The 20,726-nt window shown below is 43.9% G+C and overlaps 1 protein-coding gene across 1 annotated transcript in view; it reads left to right on the forward strand.

The window, feature by feature from the left end:
- Positions 1 to 1,111: 1,111 nt before the first annotated feature.
- The window catches only part of LOC115100895 (proline dehydrogenase 1, mitochondrial-like), a 55,366-nt gene continuing 35,751 nt past the window's right edge, over positions 1,112 to 20,726 (forward strand). Inside the window, exons 1-4 of the mRNA XM_029619954.1 lie at positions 1,112 to 1,508; positions 6,356 to 6,564; positions 18,811 to 18,845; positions 19,877 to 20,020. Of these exons, the coding sequence (XP_029475814.1) occupies positions 1,188 to 1,508; positions 6,356 to 6,564; positions 18,811 to 18,845; positions 19,877 to 20,020 (709 nt within the window). The 5' untranslated portion in view covers positions 1,112 to 1,187. The remainder of the gene's footprint in view (positions 1,509 to 6,355; positions 6,565 to 18,810; positions 18,846 to 19,876; positions 20,021 to 20,726) is intronic.

A 20,726-nucleotide genomic window follows, 5' to 3' on the forward strand; every position in this document is an offset into this window, starting at 1 on the left:
AGTAAAAAGCTTGGGAGTCTTTCTGGACTTTCAGCTAACGTGAAACAGCAAATACGTCATGTTACAAAGGTGGCTTTTTACAAGCTTAAATTGGAGACACCTTTAAGTATCTGTTACCCCAAGATCTTTTCTGTATAGTGATATAGGCTTTGGTTTTAAGCCACCTCGATTACTGTGGTGGCCTGTATTTGGGACTACCTGAAAAATTAATATATGCTCTTCAATTGGCTCAAAATGCTGCCGCTGGAGTGCTGATTGGACTCCCAAGAAGAGAGCATGTTATTCCTGTTTTGAGAGATCTCCACTGGCTTCCAGTCAGGTGGAGAGTAAAGTTTAGGCTGTGAAATATTGTGTTCAAATTTTTGAAAATCGCTTCTCCATGCATGTTAAGAAATTACATTAATTGGTACATTCCAAAACAGTCTTTACCATCAGAAGGTGCCGACTTGTTGCCTATTCCTCCCGCTAATAAACTAAATGGGTTCAGACGGGAGCACGAATTTTCAGTTCTGTAGCAGTGTTCGAATGGAATAAATTGCCATTAGAGCGCCCTAAGCAAGAGGATGTAAAACTGTTTAAGAAAGGCCTGAAGAAATTGTTTTTTTGAACAGGTGAAGTTGGAATGTTTTAACTTTTTATGTCATATTTTATTGACATTTTTTATTGTTTCGTTATTGTGATGTTTTATGATTGTTTTATTGTGATCCGAGCTGGACAGATACTAGGAAGCTGCAGAATAAAAGTTTGTAAATAATTAAATAAAAATAACTAAATCTGTCAGGCGTGTCCCGACAGAAAAATGATTGAGAATCACTGTTATTAGGTCCTCTGCTCCGTTTTTTTCTGTCTTCGGCGTCCCCCCAGGAGGCGCGGGAGAAAAAGTTAAAACCTGTAGGAGGTGGGGGGGGGGGGGGGCAGGCGGCCTTTCACCGCCCCCGCAGCCTAGAAATGAATACCATTACCTTTCTGCTGTCGAAGCATCCACTGCTTTAGTTCTAGATTCTGCGTCTTCAGTCTTTGGTGTCCCCGCTAGGGGGCACTGAAGAAAAAGTTACAATCGCCAGAAGGGGCGGGGCGGCTTTCGGCCACCCCACCCGCCGGGACCTCGAAATAGATCAGTCTCACGTTGGTCGCAGGCACGGTACATCGCATCATTAGTGCTGCCTGCCCGCTGCATCGCCAGCTCGATGGCAGGCAGGACCTTGGCTCTGGCGGTACGGGTGGCGGCACCTGTGCCTCGCCGCCTCCAGTCTTCCCTCGCCCCGCAGCCGCGGCGCTCTCCGGAGTCGGAGGCTGGTCCGGAGCAGTTGAAGCCGCGCGTGGCGCGGACGCAGGTAGAGCATGTGCAGCGGGCAGAAAAGATGCCGCAGAGCCCCTGTCCCGCCACCACCATCCGCTTCCAGGATCCCCGCGAAGCCTATCGCAGCAAAGCCACCTGGGAGCTACTGCGCAGCCTGCTCGTGTTCCGGCTCTGCACCTATAACGTGCTGGTGGATCACAATCAGCAGGTGAGCACCGCGGGAGGCGGCAGCGGCGCACCTTCGGCACCCTGATGGGCGAGACCTGGCAACCGCAGAGGCCGGGGAAGGAGAGGGGGGAGCCACCAAAGGGGAAGAACGCTAGTTCGGGTGCCCGGAGGTGTTGCCTGCGCTGGACAGCTGGGTGGGAGGTGAGGTTTCAAGTAGCAACTGAGAAGCTAGTTGCTTTAACTTTTGAGTTTCTTAGATTGTGTTTGCAACACTTCACGATTTTAATTGACAGTACTCTTCATAAATATCAGAGGGCACGTTACTGCAGATATCGTTGTTAAATGGGGGGGGAAGTATCCTTTCAGGAATAAAATACAAACCTGGGTGAAAGGGGGAGGGAGGAAATGAGTCTTATTTAAGTGCTAACTAATGAGGGCGTAATTTATCTCCTATCACGGCCACATCCTCATACAGGGGATGTGTCTAGTGAATCATCACTACTTTATAAAGTAAGTTCTCTTCCTGTTGAGTTGAGCCCTCCTCATCCATGGTGAAAAGTTTACCTTATTGCACTTCTAGGGTTGTAGTAGTAAAACAGGTCGCCAAACCCCCCCCCCCCCAAATCTTTTCAAGCCTATGTTAAGGAAAATGTTGTGTGGCACTCAATGCAGATATGATAACTGTTGTGCTTAAAAGAGGAGTTTTGGAAAACATCAAAAGCCTCACCAGTCTGTGTCTCCCAAACTTTAAAGCAAAGAGGGAAAGAGGTACAAACTCAGATGAACCTGTCAGGGTGGACAAGCGCTTGCTATAGGAGTGCATGGGAAGATAGAAGTTGGTATAGTGAGGGTAGCTGGCTTGGCTGCTCCTCTGCTGCTACTCCTGATACTCAGACCGAGTTGCATCCTATTACTACAACTACTTAACATTTCTGCAGTGCTGTACAGACATTCGAAAGGACAGTTCATGCTCAATAGAGCTTACAGTATAATAAGACAAATATACTAGGACAAGAGACTTTGTTAAAAGAGAAGAAGTTTGTCTATTTTAGTCCTATCTGGCATAAGACTTAAAAGCAGTTTTAAAAAGGTGGGTCTTTTAGATGGGATTTAAACATGGCAAGAGGGAGCATGACGTGCCAGTTCAGGAAGACTATTCCAACCACATTGTGCAGCCAGGTGGAAAGCACGGAGTCTGTGTCCAGTGCTCTGTGCATGCTGTCCTTGTCTCACTCAGCCTGGCGATAAGGACTCTTAAGGAAAGAGGAGGGCCCTGCTAGCCATGCCTCCCTCCATGCTGCCCACTTATTACCACATTCCAGGATGTAACTGAGCAGAAGAGGCAGACTGGGACTGTGCGTGTTCCCAGAAAGGAGCTATTTCATGTGTTAGAGCCACACCTGGTGACTCTTGCTGCCCAGCGCTGGCCTGGATATGCGCATGAGGGCGTGGTGACTCTTCCGTAGCACACCTGATCAGGCCCGACGGCATGCTGGCTGGGGAAACACTGAGCCAAAGGAATGGGTAGCAATACTGTAAGGGCATGATTATAAAAAAAAAAAGTAAAACACAGGCATGAACCTCCCCCTTTATGCTGTCTTTATTTCTTTCCTGGATAGGAGACAGTGAAAGGTGTCTATACATTAGAAAGGAGCTTTAAATATATGGTACCTTGCTACAACAGATAGTACCCACTTCTTTATATGAAAATAAAGTTTAAAAGCAAAATACTGAGTCAAAAATGAATTATTGGTGCTGCTGTAAGTGTAACTAGTTACAGTTCCTGTTTTGAACTAGCGATCTTTTTTTTTTTTTCTGAGTAATACTAAAGAATGGACTTGGTTCAAAGTTTTGGTTTTTGAGATGTTTGAGTAGTGAAAGTACCAGTCTGAGCGCTTTGTTAGTGGAGCCGTCCCTCTGCTCGTATTTATTCCAGAGGAATGGCAGTTGGACTCTTCCACGTCAGGCTTGGGGGGGGGAGCAGACTTGTAGGTGCTGTTCAATGAGACTGTGCTCCTGCTGATTTTGCTTCCTTGTTCCTTTATTATGTTCTTTGTTTTATCTGTTTGTAGTTATGTATGTCATGTAAATCGCTTGGAGCTCTTGCACAAAGCGAATTTAGAAAAATTTAATAAACAAATGGCCAGAAACTCTGTCCTTGCGTAGAGCAATGAAGTGGAAGTTTTACAATAAAATGTTTGGATGAAGTGATAATGCTTAAATAACTTGGCTAAGGCAGTGCCCCCCCCCCCCCCCTTCCGTCACCAGCTGGGAAATGGGACTTATCGACTTTAAAATACCCCCCATACTGTCAGTTATACAAAACTGTAATACCACCATAAACCCAGTGCCATACTACTGATCCTCCCCCCCCCCCTTCAATGGCAGCAAAAGCAGCCACTATCCCCAAGCAGAGGAAAGGCCTCATGGAGGCCACAGTCATCAAGGAGAGCCCTACCCTCTCCATCTGGGACCATGTCACCACCTCCTACTGAGGGATGGGCAAGCACTATGCCGAAAAGGGAGGGGGAAGTGGGGGAAGTCCGGCCAGCATTGCCCCACCCCCAACAATGGAAGGCGTGGCTTCCCCGCTTCAACCCCTTTTCTGGGGTTAAGACCCTGCCCCCTAGCGTGGTAGCTGCTGGGAACAAGCCCACTGGGAAACCCACCTCCTTGCTTTCCCTTCTCTTCGGATGGGACTCTGGTAGCCCTGCCCGCGGATACCTCCACTTTGCCTACTCCCCTACTGGGGGCATCACTGGGGAGGGAGGCAGCCTTATTGCCTTCCCTCTCCTTCTGCAGAAGAAAGCGCCCGTGAGGCGGATCACCAGCATTGCTGGTGCCTCCGCTGCACCATTGTCACCGCCAGGGGCCCCATCCTCCGCCTTGACCTTTTTCCTCTGTCCCTGCAGCCAGGTCATCTTATACAGCTGCATCCGGGGTGGGAGCAGTTCTAGTTAACCTTTTTTACTTGTTTGCAAAAAGACTCCTAGTTCTGATATCTAATCCCTAAATTCCTTGCTTCCACAGACCAGCTGTATCCACATCTTCCACCTTTACTGTAAAACTATCTAACTTCTGTCCCACCCATAAAAGGGTGGGTTTCCCCCTCACTGAGCAATAAGCCATTTCTCCCTAACCAATTTTTGATAGCAAAAGCCATAGCAAATTTCTCTGCAGGAAATACTCTCATGATCACTTGGCCCGTAAAATTGTACCAAATAGAAAACTGGCAAAAATCAAAATATCTGTCTTTTTTTCAATCTTTTAGGGCTGAAATCAGGGTTTTGCTCTTTTGTATCACATTGAATTTTCTAAACTAAGTAGAATATTTTATCTGCAATATATTTAAGCATAATTTTATATCTTCCCATAGACTGCTAGTATAGTCTTATTAGGCTGGGGGTAGATGATCGAGAGGATCAGGTAACCTCCTCCTTTAAAGGTGGTTTTACATTTTTCATCTGGTTTGCTAACACCCTAAAAATTGAAAAACTTGATAGTTTGAACATTTTTGGCTGGTTCTCTTGGTTATAACTGTTCTAGGATGGCACACAAGTTTTCTGTATATATTGATGTAAAATTGTATGAACATTTTAACAATCAAATCTAGGGAATGTATAAATGCACCTAAAGGTAACATAATTATATTAAATACTGCTGACAAACAGGATCCCATGTAGGATCCCTGTGCCTCATGATACCATATAGAAGCATCTCCTTCAGAAAAAATTGAAACCAAAAGAAAACCGTACTTTCCATTCCTATTTGATTTTATCTATTAATCTTGCATGTCTAATTTCAAAGGCTGATGATATGCCAATTTGTACAATAATTCCTGTCCTTTTATCTAAAAATGTCTAAAGCCAAACTGTTCATTTTTTCCAATATGATTTTATTTATATTCTGCTTTTCAGTATTTCAGAGCAGATTCCATTCAGGTTCTATGTAGCTATTTCTCTCTCCCCAGAGGGTTTACAGTCTAACCCCTGGATGCATTACGCTGCAACATTTTATCACAGGAGGAGTCCAACTACCGTGGGGAGAGGGTATTGCCACAGTAGTGGAGCTCCTCCCTTGAAAAACCTTTGTGGCGCTGTGGCATGTTTTTATCTTGAGGGGCAAAAGAAGGTGCCTAGCAGTCCAAATTCCAGGGACTGCCATTGCCTTAAAGGGCCAGCAGAAAAAAATAAAAATAGGGTGGCAAACAAGGGAGATTGAACGGGGGGGGGGGGCACTTTTTTTTTTTCCTTGGTAATTGGGGCTGCCCCAAGTTGAGCCAGAGGTTAGCCATGACCTCTGCTCAACCTCCCCATATGGCCATGAGACTTTTTTTTTTTTTGCCAGCTCTTTAAATGTGAGGTGGAAGTCTCAGGACCTGCATTAGGGTCCCAGGCCTCCCACCTCACATTTAATGCTTTTCAGATAGGTGGTGGTTTATCACTATTGAGCACCACCTCAGTTGGCCAAGATAAAATATTTTGTATAGGATTGCCTAAGCATTTACGTTCATGGTATGCAAATCGCATGCAAAGAACATTGTAATAGGGGAGGGTAGAAGGGCAAGGAGATGCAAAATAGTACAGTGGTAGTACTTTATTGCATGATATATGCTGTTTAACATGCATTAGAGCACAACGGCAGCTTGATGCATCTCCCAGTGTTTGTACCTGAGCCAGCAGAGGGTAAAATGATTTCCAGATACTTAAGGACAACTGTAACATACAGTGCCTTAGGCTCAGCTTAGGAAGTGTTCATGGCACTCGCCAAACTCATTTTAAGAAGTGGTGAAGGATTACATACAGTTGGCAAAGTGTCCGCTGCTTCTCCTTTAGCCTGTGAAATTGATGAAGGTCTGTGGTTTCCAGCTTTGCTCTGTTTTCACAGCTGATGAATATCTCCAGGGCCATCCTGGGAAAGTGGCTGTTCGAGAAGATGATGAAGATGACGTTTTATGGACAGTTTGTGGCTGGAGAGGACCAAGAATCTATCAAACCTTTAATCAGAAAAAACCAGGCCTTTGGGGTGGGGTCTGTGCTTGATTATGGTGTGGAGGAAGACTTGACACAGGAGGAGGCAGAGAAGAAGGATGTGGAGTGAGTATGTTGACCCCTGAAGCTGGTACAATAGCTTTCCGTATGATTTAAAGCTCCTGTTTGTAGCCTGGGCCATCAAAATAGTTTTGATGACAAATTGTTGAAATTCTAAACTGTAGATTAGATTTATTTAAATGTATGAATCGCCTAATTGCAAAAAAAGGTCTAGGAGATGTACAATAAAACGATTCCATAAATGGGACAGTTATGACATGCGCATCCCACCAACAGTGAAGAATCCTGATCCCATTTTTGGTCAGCTATCATTCTTTAAGGTCTCCTGGGTTTTGAACAATTCCTGGGGGTCCCTGATCAGATCTCCATAACTTATGAAGTCCCTTTGTAGTCACTGGTGGCTGTGAGAATATTTGTCCTCTACCTGTATTGTACGTGGGCTGCCAAGGACTTACTTAGAGTAGTGCAAACACTGAAGTCACTTGTCATAGCAGATTAGTTTCATACCCTTTTTTTTTTTTGTCTGTGGAAAGACCTTGATAAATCGGGCCTTTAGTGTAGCCCTACAGTAATGAGAACTTGATTCAGAGAACAATTTTCTGTTTTCTGGAGCCTGAAGGCCAACTGGTGCCTTGTACTTTGTGCATGTGGGATCTGCAGACTCGCCCTTTTTAAAAGGGGGTCCTCCCTGTGGGCTTTCTCTTTGACACGTTACGTGGCGGAGAATGCAAGTACAAAGATGCCTACAGAGTTTGCAGGTGCAAAATAAACTCCCTGCACATACTTTGCAGGCATGGCTCTGTGCCCAACCCCTGGTTTCACTTGTTTTTCCCCCTGTTGCTGGCGAGAGATAAGGTGAAGTCCTTCTCAGCTCTGGACACCCGTACCCAGGGAACAGATCTTGCCAGTTCAGAGAGATTGCGCTGGTGAGAAACTTAGAATTTTTAATCTATCCCTATCAGTAGGTCAGAGATTGATTTTTAGCTCTTGAATGCAGGTCTACGCTAGGGGATGTGATGGCATTAATTCTGTAGTCTGATAAGCACCAGATGTCAAGCATGCTTTTGTAAATATTTTCTTTTTTCCTAATAAGTTCTGTATTAGTGTCATTACGGTAGCTCCTGAATAAATAAGATTTTACTCACACTCGGTATGTGTATTTCATATTAATTGAAGGGATTATTGGAAAAAGGAAGCTGTCTGCAGGGGGTTAAGACCCAGAAGTCCCCTCCTATAGAACCAGCAAATGAATTGAACTTGAGTGCATTTTTCTGATACTGCTTGTGGCTCATTGTGTGGCGAGAAGCAGTGGATTAGATCTGTGTGCATTATCTGATGCTGAGTTCACTAATGTAGCGAATGTGCTAATTTTTTTTTTAATTAGTTGATGCTAATTCTTTATGGGTTATATTTTATTGGCTATTTTTTCTTAAGTCTGACTGCCTGTATATGGAACAACATTCCTGAAGTGCTGTCACTACCTAGTTTCGCAGAACTAATGGAATCAATTACATGCATGTTAAGGAACAGAAAAAGGAGGAATGAATTTTGAGAAATGGTTTCCGGAGGGAGGAAGTGACCTCTGTGCTCAAAGTGGGCATATGAGATCGAAGTGTTGACCCAAACTTTTAAAATCAGTCAAATTCGCTATTGTGCTGTAAGGCAAAGCTTACTGTGATGGTGGAATCTCGCTTGGACTGTCCTGCAGGTATGGCTACTCAGAGAAAAATAGCTGAAATTAAAAGCTTATTCATGGCAGGGGAGGCAAATCCAAAGTGTGGCGAGAAGAGCAAGGCCACGCGGGAGCAGGTGACCTCTGGCTCTGAAGAGGAGGACGAATTGTGGCCAGGCAGCAACTAGCTGCACTGAGTTGAGAGCCTGGTTTAAAGAATTTAAAGGCAGAATGAATTTCACCTTTCACCGATGTGTGGACGTGATTTCAGACTTGAAGGGATATATTACTGAAATTGGTGTTGGGATGGAGGTGGTAGCATTGAAGCTGGAAGAGCAGTTAGAGCAACTGTCTGAAACACAAAAAAAAGTGATCCAAGAGCTGGAGGAAGCAAAATTGGAGACTTTTTTTTTGATAAATTAGAAGACCTGGTAAACAGGTCAAGGTGAACAATATACATCATCCAGGGCATACTTGAAAAGGCGATTTATGGAGGCTGTTGTATCCCTGAAAAAATTTGCAAGGCCCTCTTTGGGATGGAAGATCAGGAACTACATGAAGCTCCTCTTATTGTAGTGGAACATGTGCATAGGGCTCTGGGTCTCCTGTGCAATAATTTGCCAAGAGATGTGATCTGTCTTCTATTTTCTCCTTCAGAGGGAAATCCTGGAGCTAAGGTGAGGAGTCTTGGTGTCTTTGGGTAATGGTACAAGTTGGACACTTATAATTTGTCACCTATGAGGTGGAGAGAGTTGGACAAAACTAAATTCCGGTTCATATCCCAGATCAGTCCAGAAAAGTGGGTTTTTTCATCCCTAGCTGCAGATTGAGGCAGAGAACTGAGAGCTTTTCAGGCACTGCTACTTAGTCACCTGCAGTCTCTCAGTATTTCTCTCTAGCAGATGGTAGAGGTGCAAACCTGCAGTTTAGCAAACCAAAACCTTAAAAATAGATTAGAGAAGAAATTAGGAAAAGATTAGAGGAGACGCTCCCTAGGGTGGTAGGTTCCTTCGTGGGCCATCCTTTGGGTTGAGCCGGGCGACTGGGGGGTTGGCAATCCCTGTTCAGCTTTAGCCTGCAGCATCCAGAGGTAGGAAAGCTAGGGGTCCTGGTTCCCTCCTTCCCCTGAGATAATCTTCCCCGAGTTGTCAGTTAGCAACCAGCAGCAGGGAAATAAATGCTTTCTTCTGTTTTGACTGTGAGGAAAAAAAAGGGAGTTTGCAGTGTAGGTCCTGCCGGCCTAAGGCGTTGCAGGCTGCCCGTTGATTTAAAGAAGTGGTAAGGATGGGTTAAAAGGGATAGTGAATCGCGGGTTGGAATTGCGCGGCCAAATTGCGGGTTAGAAACGGGGTAATCGCGGCCGCGCTTTACTGTATCGGCCTGTGAGTGAATGACAGGGTCATGTTCATGATCTGTATAGTTGGCAGGTGAGCTGGAAGGGTTGACACCCCCAATTTGCTAGTTGTCTAGATGCCACCCTTCCATCTCGCTTAACTACAGATCGGCCACCTAATCTCAGTGCGGGAGCACTGAGATTAGGTGGCCATCTTGCTCCGCGGCGAGAGCGCCCCCCCAGAATGCACAACTTTATCCGTAGTTGTGTACACTTTGATGCAACAAGTTTTCTGTTCAAAAAATGTGCACAACACTGCATTTTTAAATTAATGCCCTGGCATGGAAATTCCATGCTAATGAGGACATATAAGAATTTCCTCCCAATGCAGAGAGATGTGCTGGAATAACTCCCATTTTGCTGCTGACCGGAGGTGGTGCTAAGAGAATAGTTGCATCAACTTGAATCGGAGCTAAAACCAAGAAGCAAATAACACATGAGATCTGAACTAGTCCCAAAGTGAGCTAGCCACCATACCAGCTTAATGCAATGAAAGAGAGAAATTTTACATGTCCTGAATAGTACTATCTAAGGTTTCAGCATCCAGGAACAGCACACTAATGGGATAAGATTGTAAGCGTTCCATGGCCCTGCTGGTTCCTGTGTTGGCACTTGATGGTGGTAGCATGAGGCTTCTCTACTCCATAATGACGAGAGGGCAGTCTTCTGAAAGAAAACCCCTCTTCCCAGTTGTATACTTCGTAACTCCCGATGTATTAGCTTACTGCATTGAGAAATAAAAAATCTGCTAGCAGATGTCCATAAAGCCGTTTAGTCTGCCTAATTTACATCCTGTTACAATGCCACAGATCTGTTTTTTTTGTTGCTAAGATCCTTTGTCCTATGCTTTTTAGCTGTTTAATGTAAAGGATATATATGCATGTGTTGGGCCCACTCTGTGGATTTATTTAGCTGAAATGATTAGCCTTAATGAAGTGTCGACATGTGTCCAATTTGTTGGGTGACCCCCAAATATTCTCAGAACGTAGATCCATCTGACTTGGCAGGAGCAGGGGAACCAGATCCTGAAACACATGAAAGGAAACCAGAAACAAATGTACCCTTCTCCAGCATGTTGGAATTCTATCTTTCTGCTGTCCATGTACCCACCACGCTCTGTGAAGAAATATTTACTAAGGTTACTGCTGTTTTCACTTTAAACCTTAACTTTTCTTTTTGTTCTGTAACTCGTTCCACCCTGCAAGAAAAAGTTTGCTGCTTGAGCATTAGTTCAACAGTTGACGTAGCTGAATGTCTCAGCCATATCCCCCATGTCTTTATATGGAGGGAAGGTGCATTAGTCTAAGAACCAGGGTATGAGTTGTCTTGGAGGAAGTACTGGACTTGAGAAAAGACTGTGTTACTCTCTGGTTCCAGGAACAACTATCTGGGGAAAATAGAAGCAGTTCACGCTTTTCCCCAAAAGATCTATTTTCTTTCCTATTGTGACTTTGAGCTTTGAACTATTTTCTGTATTTTCTTCTGTACTAGATGGAGAATTGTGAAGGGTTGGGATTAGGCAGAAGGCTGTAAAGTTTCACCTGGGGCATCTAAAGCCACTGTTACAAGCTGGTGGTACAAGGGTATTATCCCCTCTTCCTTTTCTATGCACCACATCCTATTTTTTGCACAAACTTGAGATCCTTACAGTTCCTGCAAGGTCCCTGTCCTGATCTGTTATCCTAATATCTCCCCCTCACCCCCCCCCCCCTTTTGGATTTTTGCTCTCCAAATGCATGATTGCACTATTTTGTACTCTTTAAACCTCTGAGCCTGTAACCACTTTTCACAGATCTTAGAGATTAGACAAAGCACAGGGAGGTGGAGTGGAAGTTCTGCATAATTTGTCAGAAAATGACTTAAGTATTGAGAAATATTAGCTGTCAAATGTTTACGGGAACACTCGTACTTTTGCTAGTTCCTGGCAGCCTGCCAGTCTCCTTATGATTGGTGGTTGCGGCCCATCCCCTGAAGGAGATTGGCTGTTGTGGAGGCAGTGCCTTTGTACAAACAGGGCTGCTGACTGGGAGCATGTGAAGGTTAGAGGGAATGCCAGTGACTCAGGCTCCTGCTGTATGGGAAATCTCAGCCAGTCACAGCCTGAACCTGAAACAAAATGCTGCAAGTCATTTTTAATCACAGCCGTCCTCACGCTCCCACTCTGGTTTGGGCTGAGATAGTAGAATGAGCGGGGAGGGAAGACTCTACAGAGTACAATATATATATATCTGCTCTGGAGGGGATGTAGAGAGAGAACAGTAGTTGGCATTCTTCTGGTTTAAGAAGGCTGATCAGAAGATATGGTCCTACCTCTCTTGCTGCCAGCTGAAATATCATCCTGTCTGACAAGCAGACACATACTGGTCCTGTTCCATATATTGATGCATAATAAGTACCAGAACTTAGAATGTTCTTTCAGTCATTCAGAGGCCTTGCCACATGTCTGTGGCCACAGCTCCTCAGTTTTATTTCCCCAACAGTTGCCAACTTAGGAGTGACACAACTGAAGAATGCTTTCTCTATTTATTTTGCACCTAGAGTTCTCTGTCAGGTTTGCAGCATTTGTAATTCCCCCCCCCCCTCCCCATTTTACATTTTGATATTCAGTGGTGCCACTTCCCCACTGTCCTGCTTGACTTTCTGTTTTCCTGACCATGGCTGAGAAGCAAACCAGCAGCTTGAAGCCAGGACCAAGTGGGCACACCAAGATGCCCCCTCACAGATCATCACAAGCAATACAAGTGCTTGGGAGCAGCGACTGATTTAGGATTTTGGCAACCCCTAGGCACTCTGTCTACCCCAGCACGCTCTCGTTCCTCCCCCCCCCCCCCCCCCTTCCAAGCTATGACAACAGGGAGCAGAAGGTCTAAGGCACAGTTCCCTAGCTTCCTGTGGGGAAAAACCTAAAGTTCTGAAGCAAATTACCAAACATTTCCATATTTTATATCACGTTATAAAAATACAGCAGGTATAACTATAACACTATAACTTTATTGGTACAGGGATGGGAAGAATGGAGGAGCATCAGGATTGGGGTGAGGAGAAATGGGAAGGAGTATGAAAACTCTGGAGAGATAGAGGATCTTGGATTGAGGAAGTAAGGGAAGAGTTGGAATTGGTTTCAGGATCTTGGAGAGGGAATTCAAGGGAAGGAGAATTTTGAATTGCAGTGGATGGGAAAGGAGTAGGGAGGTGTCCCTATCATGCTCTGATCCTGCTCCTTCTTGCATACCCTCTAACATCCTACCCAAAATGACCCATACAGACACATGTCCCCTAGCTGACCTACATCTCCCCTCCCCTGATTGGGTACTTGCCAGGTTCTTGTGGCCTGATTTGGCCTCTGTTGGAAATAGGATGCTGGGCTTGATGGACCCTTGGTCTGACCCAGTATGTTATGTTCTTAACAAAGGGCTATTCTCTACTCTTCAGAACTACTGAACTTCAAGATTCAGCCAGACTACTGCCTTCCAGATTTCTGCTGCCCTAGGCACAGGCCTAATGTGTGTACTGACAAATGCAGACCTGCTTGGGAGAAGGTAACTGTGTCTCTAGCTGCAGGCTGTGCTTGAAGATGTTTTTCAGAGTCAAAGCAATGCTGGATGCTGTTGGGAGTGGTATGAATATATTGTGCTTTTGGTGTATTGGGAGACTTTGTAAGGTTTTGGGTGGGGCATGGGATAGGATTAAGAGACCCAGAGACCACTTGTTCTAATCCCAGGGGCAGGAGGCCTCTCAGGCTAGTATCTTATAATGTATATTGCTTGTGGTGGTAGGGGGGGGACCTGTGAGGTGCTATGCCTGATATTGATTTTTCAGATAGGCGGATGGAAGGCTTGCCTGGAAAGTGAGGGGGGAGGGGTACCTAAACAGATGTATATACCTAGGTAAGAACATAACATGCCATATTGGGTCAGACCAAGGGTCCATCAAGCCCAGCATTCTATCTCCAACAGTGGCCAAACCAGGTGGTCTCACCATGGAGCAATACAGAGGCATTATGACATTTTTTTTTCCATTTTTATTCACCATTCCCTTCCTAATAATTCCTAACACTGTTTGCTTTTTTGATGGGCTCAGTGTGCTGCAGCAATGATTTCAATGTATTATCTACGATGATGCCTAGACCTTTTTCCTGGGTGGTAGCTCCTAATATGGTACATAACATCGTGTAACTACAGCATGGGTTATTTTTCCCTATATGCATCACCTTGCACTTGTCCACATTAAATTTCATCTGCCATTTGGATGCCCAATCTTTGTCTTGCCAAGGTCCTCCTGTAATGTATCACAATCCGCTTGTGATTTAACTACTCTGAATAATTTTGTATCATCCGCAAATTTGATAACCTCCCTCGTATTCCTTTCCAGATCATTTATTTATATATGTATGTGTGTGTGTATATGTATATAGATATAGAGAGAGAGATCCCTAGGGCACTCCACTATTTACCCTTTTCCACTGAAAAAATTGACCATTTAATCCTATCTGTCCTGTCTTTTTAACCAGTTTGTAATCCATGAAAGGACATTGCCTCCTATCCCATGACTTTTTTTTTTTAGTTTTCTTAGAAGCCTCTCATGAGGGACTTTGTCAAAGGCCTTCTGAAAATCCAAATACACTGCATCTACCAGTTCACATTTATCCATATGTTAACCTCTTCAAAAAAATGAAGCAGATTTGTGAGGCACGACTTCCCTTGGGTAAATCATAGAAACCTAGAAATGTCGGCGGAAGAAGACCAAACGGCCCATCCAATCTTCCCAGCAAGCTTTGCATTTTTTTTTCCCTCATACTTCTGTTAGTCTTGGTTCTTAGTAACCTTTTTGGTTCTATTTCCCTTCCACCCCCACCATTAACGCAGAGAGCAGTGTTGGAACTGCATCTAAGTGAATATCTAGCTTAATTAGTCAGGGGTAGTAACAGCTGCAATAAGCAAGCTACACCCATGCCTATCTGCTTACCCAGACTATGTAATTCAGTCCTTGTTGGTTGTTGTCTGGATATAGATCCACTTTTCTTCATTCCCCTTGCCGTTTGAAGCAGAGAGGTATGCTGGATATGCGTGGAGTATCAGACTTTCCGTTCCATTAAATCATGTCTCTCTGTATGCTCTGTGATTTTGATCTTTAGAATAGTTTCCACTATTTTTCCCGGCACTGAAGTCAGGCTCACTGATCTATAGTTCCCGGATTGCCCCTGGAGCCCTTTTTAAATATTGGGGTTATATTGGCCACCCTCTAGTCTTCAGGTACAATGGATGATTTTAATGATAGGTTACAAATTTTAATTAATAGATCAGAAATTTCATTTCTGAGTTCCTTTAGTACCCTAGGATGCATATGATCTGGTCCAGGTAATTTTCTACTTTTTTTTTTTTAATCTTGTCAATCTGGTCTTCTACATCTTCCAGGTTCAATGATTTGGTTCAGTTCATCTGAAAACCATCTCCAGAACTGGTATCTCTCCAACATCCTCATTAGTAAACATGGAAGCAAAGAACTCATTTAGTCTTTCTGCAATGGCCTTATCTTCCCCAAGAGCCCCTCTAACCCCACAGTCATCTAATGGTCAACCAACTCTCACAGGTTTCTTGCTTTGGATATATTTAAAGTTTTTATTATGAGTTTTTGCCTTTATGGCAAACTTCATTTCAAAATCTCTCTGCCTGTCTTGGCAATGCTTATGCATTTTCCTAAGTATAAAACATTGATAAGTTATTTCCAAAGCTATGATTGTGCATTGCCTGAAGCAGGCGATTGGTTCTGTATATATTTCTAAGGGTTGGTTGGTGCCTGAAGATTTGAGGGCTCGTTCGACATGTTCGCAGGCAGCCTCTTGGGCTGAGGCTCAGCAGGTGTCGCTACAGGAGATTTGCAGGGCAGCAACTTGGAAATCTGCACGCTTTCACCAGACATCCTTTGTATGTTGGTGCTCTGACTGTGGCTGGTTTTGGTGAGTGTTCTGTGAGCGGGACTTTCCAGGTTCCATCCAGTTTAGTGGGCTTAGGTACATACCAGGAATCTGGACTGATCTGGGTATGTACAGGGAAAAGAAAATTTGGTTCTTAATTGCTAATTTTCGTTCTTGTAGTACCACAGATCAGTCCAGAATGCTGCCCTTGGTATGAGGGGGAGAGTTGTCAGCTCGGTTTATCTGTTGGTTTGTAGTTATGACAGAGTTATTGCAGAGTTGTTAGCTGGTCACTATGCTGTTTTCACTTTCTCGTTTTCTTTCACAGACCTTTACAGCATCACCACCCTCCTGTTCATAGGGAATCGGATGGGCTGTTAAACATAGTTGCTTGGTTTGGCATCTTGGGCTTGGATACAGTTCCATACTGAGGGACTGCAGGTGGCACATTGTATAGCATTTCAATAAAACTGTCTCCATCTGCTGGCAGGAATACAAAACCAGGAGTCTGGACTGATGTAGGTACTACAGATAGTTCTTATCTTTAGCCATTGGGCATCTGTACCTCAGGACAATGAGCATGTGACAGCAGAGAATCCCTGAATAGCAGCAGTACGCTTTGGAGGGCATTTTTAAAAAAAAGTTTTCAGTACAATTCTGTACTCACTTTCTCAAAGGGAAAGTACATTTGTGTAATTTCCCTTTGAGAACTGCCTAGAGAGAGTACCTACAGACACATACAGCTTTTCTGAGGAAACTTGCCCTTTCCAAACATGCACAGTTTTGAAAATGTAAAATTAGATACATTGTGCTATCACCTGAGAATGTCTCTGCTCAGTGCAAGTAATACGTGTTGTGGAACAAGGCATATTGGTTCCACCGTAAGGAGGGTGGGCAACTTTCAGATACCTGATTTTTAAAAGGGTAAGTGGTCACAGACTTTTGGAAATTGCCCTCTTAGCTCTTATGAGAATTATAAACTGAATCAACCGTGAAGCCAAAAACAAATACTTTTGAAAATATCTCTGCTTGTAGTGCTTTGTTTGATTAGTCCAAGAGCTGTGTGTTGTGTGGCTTTTTTTTTTATTTTTGTCTCTTTAGCTTCTTATGTTCTTTGCAAATTGGGTACAAATGCAACAGATGTTAGTTTTTGGGTATGTGCATAATTATAAATTGATATTTAAAGACACTTGCAGCACACAGGTGAAACTTAAGTTTTGTAACTGGGGTTTTGTAACATTGAGCAATTCACCTACAGCATAACTGCTTCTAAAATGTCTGTCCTGTATCTCCTGGGGCCCTCTCATCTTTCAGTGTATTTGTAAGACTTGTTCTAGGCTGAGTTAGTGCTTTGCAGCTTTCCTGCTTCCAGCATTTTCCAAGGTTACCTGAGCAATGTTCCCATCCCAGATGCCTTTACTGCATCATGGAATAGTTCCGGGAAGTTCTGCAGAATTTGGCCAAAGGATTGATTGTACAACAAAGTACTTCCCACAGCAGTTGTGCTTTTACATATAAACTGTATAAAACACTTGTAAATAAGAATTTTAAATGCACTGTATGAGTTTCTATGCTGGGTCTCCCCTATCTGCAGCAGTCTCCAGCTGGGGTTAAGTCCTTGATGCAACTGCTGGACCTGGTTTATAGTGCAACACTTGCAGGCATACACAGAACTCTGGTTTCAAACACACTGAACCTATTAGTGTTAATTATCCCAGAGGCAGTCTCAGGAACCAGTTCCTGCAAGTTCTCCCAGGTTTTGCTTCAAACACAATCTTTCTGCTCTCAGATCCTCTGCTGAAGGCCAGTCTAACTTGGACTGTCCCCCTTCTTATTATCTTGTCCTGACAAACTGTTCCTCATTCCTTGCAAATGGGAATTAGTTGTAAAAGATTTTATATACAACAGCCTACAGGACTGAAATTGTATCTGGGATTATCAGAGAAACTAGCAATGATGTCCTTTAAAAGCTACAGGATCCTAGTTACTGCCAGCAAAGACTTGTGTGTAGCAGTATAGAGTGCATTATTTTTAGTAATCTGAGTCACACATACACCTTCACACACTCTGACATGTACCCCGCCATACAAAGAAATGAATACTGTTTTATTGCATTTTTAATAGCCTAGGATCAATGAAATGCAGTGGACCTCAGACACTATACCTTATTTCAGCTTAGATTCTTCTACCAGTGACAGTCTTAATAGCTCTTCACTACTTATATAACATTGTGTTGCCCTAAAATTGAGAAAGCAGCCTGACTTGTTTTCCACTCACTGCCTAGAGGGCATGGCCCTAGTGTTTAGTCTGGCAAGCAGCCTTCCACCTGACAGAAGCTCTGCTGCAGTGTTTGACACGTGAGATCTCGCACTGCTGTGAACCTGCAGTAAGGGGAGACGGCGCATGATCAACCTGCTGATGTGGGGAAACAGGCACGTGATGCCTTCACTTGTATGAGCTGGTCATGTTCAGATCTCTGCGTTTGATTGGTTTCCTTCACAAGCTCAGATAGAAATGTCTGTCCCACAACCAGCTACTCAACATTTTAGTGCCCTTTGCAGATCTCACCAGGCTCTGTATTCCTGTAATGGTCAAGTGAATCTTGGTCCCAGAGCTCAAAGATTCTGGATTTTTAATCTCAGATTCCTTCAGCGTGGGAGATCTTTTCTGAGCTAGCTCAGCCTCAGGCCACAGTATAAACTTCTTGGGCTTCTCGTGCCCTTGTACAGAGCATCTCCGGGGCATGGTGACAGTGTGGTGGGGCTGTATGAATGACAGTGTGCCGTGCATCACAAGAGCTTGTTGGAAGCCAATAAATAGATCTCATGTTAAAGTATGGGGGAAAAAATAGACATAAGCACCAGCCAAAAACTTAGAAATTGAAGAAAAATGTTGCTTTGTTTTGCTTTTACTTTATTTTTATTTTGTTCTTTGCTCTCCCCATTTTAATTCCCTTCTGGGCAGCCTTGCGGCATCATCTCTTTAGGGCCCAGCCACCAGGAGCCATAGCACATCTAACCATATATTCCTAGTCCATTGCCAAACTTTAGCCACTGAGATGTTTTCCAACCCTGGGTCATGGCTATCAATGCCCATTGCTGTATTTATGAGAATATTGCAGAAACACAAAAGCCTGAGGTAGGAAGACGGAGTTATCTAGGCCTTCTTCAACACTACTACTCTTTCCAGGTGTGGTGCATCTGTGCCACAAATACCAGAGTGGGCATTAAGGTGGGAGGGCAAACTGGGATCAGAACAGGGAGGCCTAAAAGGAGTAACTTTTTTTTGTGTGTTTTTCTGTTTTTTGGTCAGGTCTTGCACTGCAGAAGCTGAGAGAGAACAGAATGGTATGTAACTGTGTCTGCGTATACAATCACGTTGGGATCCTGTATTAGTGCTTTACCCTGCACTGCTGTATATCAGATAGGTGCCATGTCTGTCTCTGTATTCAGGGACACAGTTTATAGGAAGGGCTGTACCTTTGTCTTCATTAGGGTTACTTATGGACATGTTCAAGGGGGAGGTTTATTTCTTGGCTGTCTAAATTCTACATAGAAATAGGGAGGCTGATATAGAAAGTTGAGCGCCCAAGTTGTGATCTCCAGTGCTAGGTTCCTTATGTGCCTAACTTCCTCCCCACCTGACCAGATTCTGCTCACCTCCCATTTTGGCATCCAACCCGAGGAATCTTCATTTATGCAGATCTAAACTGTCATCTGAAGCAGTTTACAAAAGTAAACATGCATAATTATCACATACCATGTTAAAAAAAACCAAACCTCACCCACAAATATTGACATTTTTGCACAGCATTTTAAAATTTAGTGGGGGAGGAGGGGAAGGAAATCCTTTTAGCAATTCTACATTATGCAGTATTGTGGAACTCCCCAGGAGTAAATTGATTTGGAAGAATTTGGGTTCAGTATTACCTTGTCTCATAGGTTCAGTCTGCTGGAGTGAAAAATCAGATGTACACACTGCATGCTGTTACTTCTATCTGGTGATGGTTTATTAAAAAAAAAAAAAAAAATAAGACTTTGATATTGTCACCAACTACAATGCTGCCCCAGCACCTTTGAAAAACTGTTCATATATTGCACCACCTAGGCTGGTATCTGACTGGATTGTATAGTATGACATCAAGTGTGCACCACTCTTAGCAAGGGACTTCCTTTAAACTTAAAACACATTTTTGAAGGGAAATGTCTTTTTGTTGTAGGTGTGGAGTATTTAAAGTGTAGTACGGTATTAGCATGTAGAAGCTGGTGAAATGTTGTATGGTAGGCAGCGCTACAGTGTTGTGTGTGTGTGTGTGCTGTTTCATCCTTTGCAGTTTATATACCACTGTGGGGTAACTCTGTTTTTTTTATCTCTGTAGATCATCGGGAGAAGAAATACAAGGTGTCCTCTGGGTTTGGAGACCGCAGAGGTGGAGTTATTAGCGCCCGGACATACTTTTATGCTGATGAGGGCAAATGTGACCAACACATGGAAACATTTCTGAAGTGCATCGAGGCATCTGGTATGTGACATGCAAAGAGTCTGCACAGCTCCTGTTGGAGAGACAGACAAATGGAAGCATGCTAATGCCTGCACATCATGTGACAGTGTCCCAGAATAGCAAATAGAGGAGGCCTGTAAGCGTCTGTATATTAAAGGAGATGGGACAACTTGAGATGGAACAGGAGAAAGTGCCAAGGGTGCCAGCAGCAGTGTAAAGTACAATCAAGTAGTTTAGAAACCAAAGGGAGGAGGGAGATAGGATGATAGTTGGCAGGACCAATATGACCCAATGAGGGCTGGCTTTTTTTTTTTTTTTGAAAAGTGGTGTGATGACAGCATGCTTGAAGGCAGTGGGAACAGCCTTCAAGCATGCTGTCATCAAGCACAGAAAGTGATAAGAGAATGTGACAGATGGAAGGGATGACTGCAATAGAGAAATCTGAGGAAATGGGGTCAGAGGAACAAGGAGAGAGTGGTGGAGACTAGAAGGATAAAGGAAAAATGGGGAAAAGATATAGAAGTGACCTGGTTTGAGAACTCAAGGCTAACTTTGTGAACCTTGTCATGGAAGTAGTCAGCTGTACTCTAGGCAAAGAGTGAGGGAGGAGAAGAGAATTGTGTGGTAAAGAGACAACAAGGGTTGGATGCAAGAGTTTATCAGATGCATGGGGTAGTCTTGATTAGCAAGTGCTATAGCAGATTGGAAGGAGGCCTGAATGAATTTG

Source organism: Rhinatrema bivittatum, chromosome 11 (genome assembly GCF_901001135.1).
Source record: "Rhinatrema bivittatum chromosome 11, aRhiBiv1.1, whole genome shotgun sequence".
Taxonomy (NCBI): domain Eukaryota; kingdom Metazoa; phylum Chordata; class Amphibia; order Gymnophiona; family Rhinatrematidae; genus Rhinatrema; species Rhinatrema bivittatum.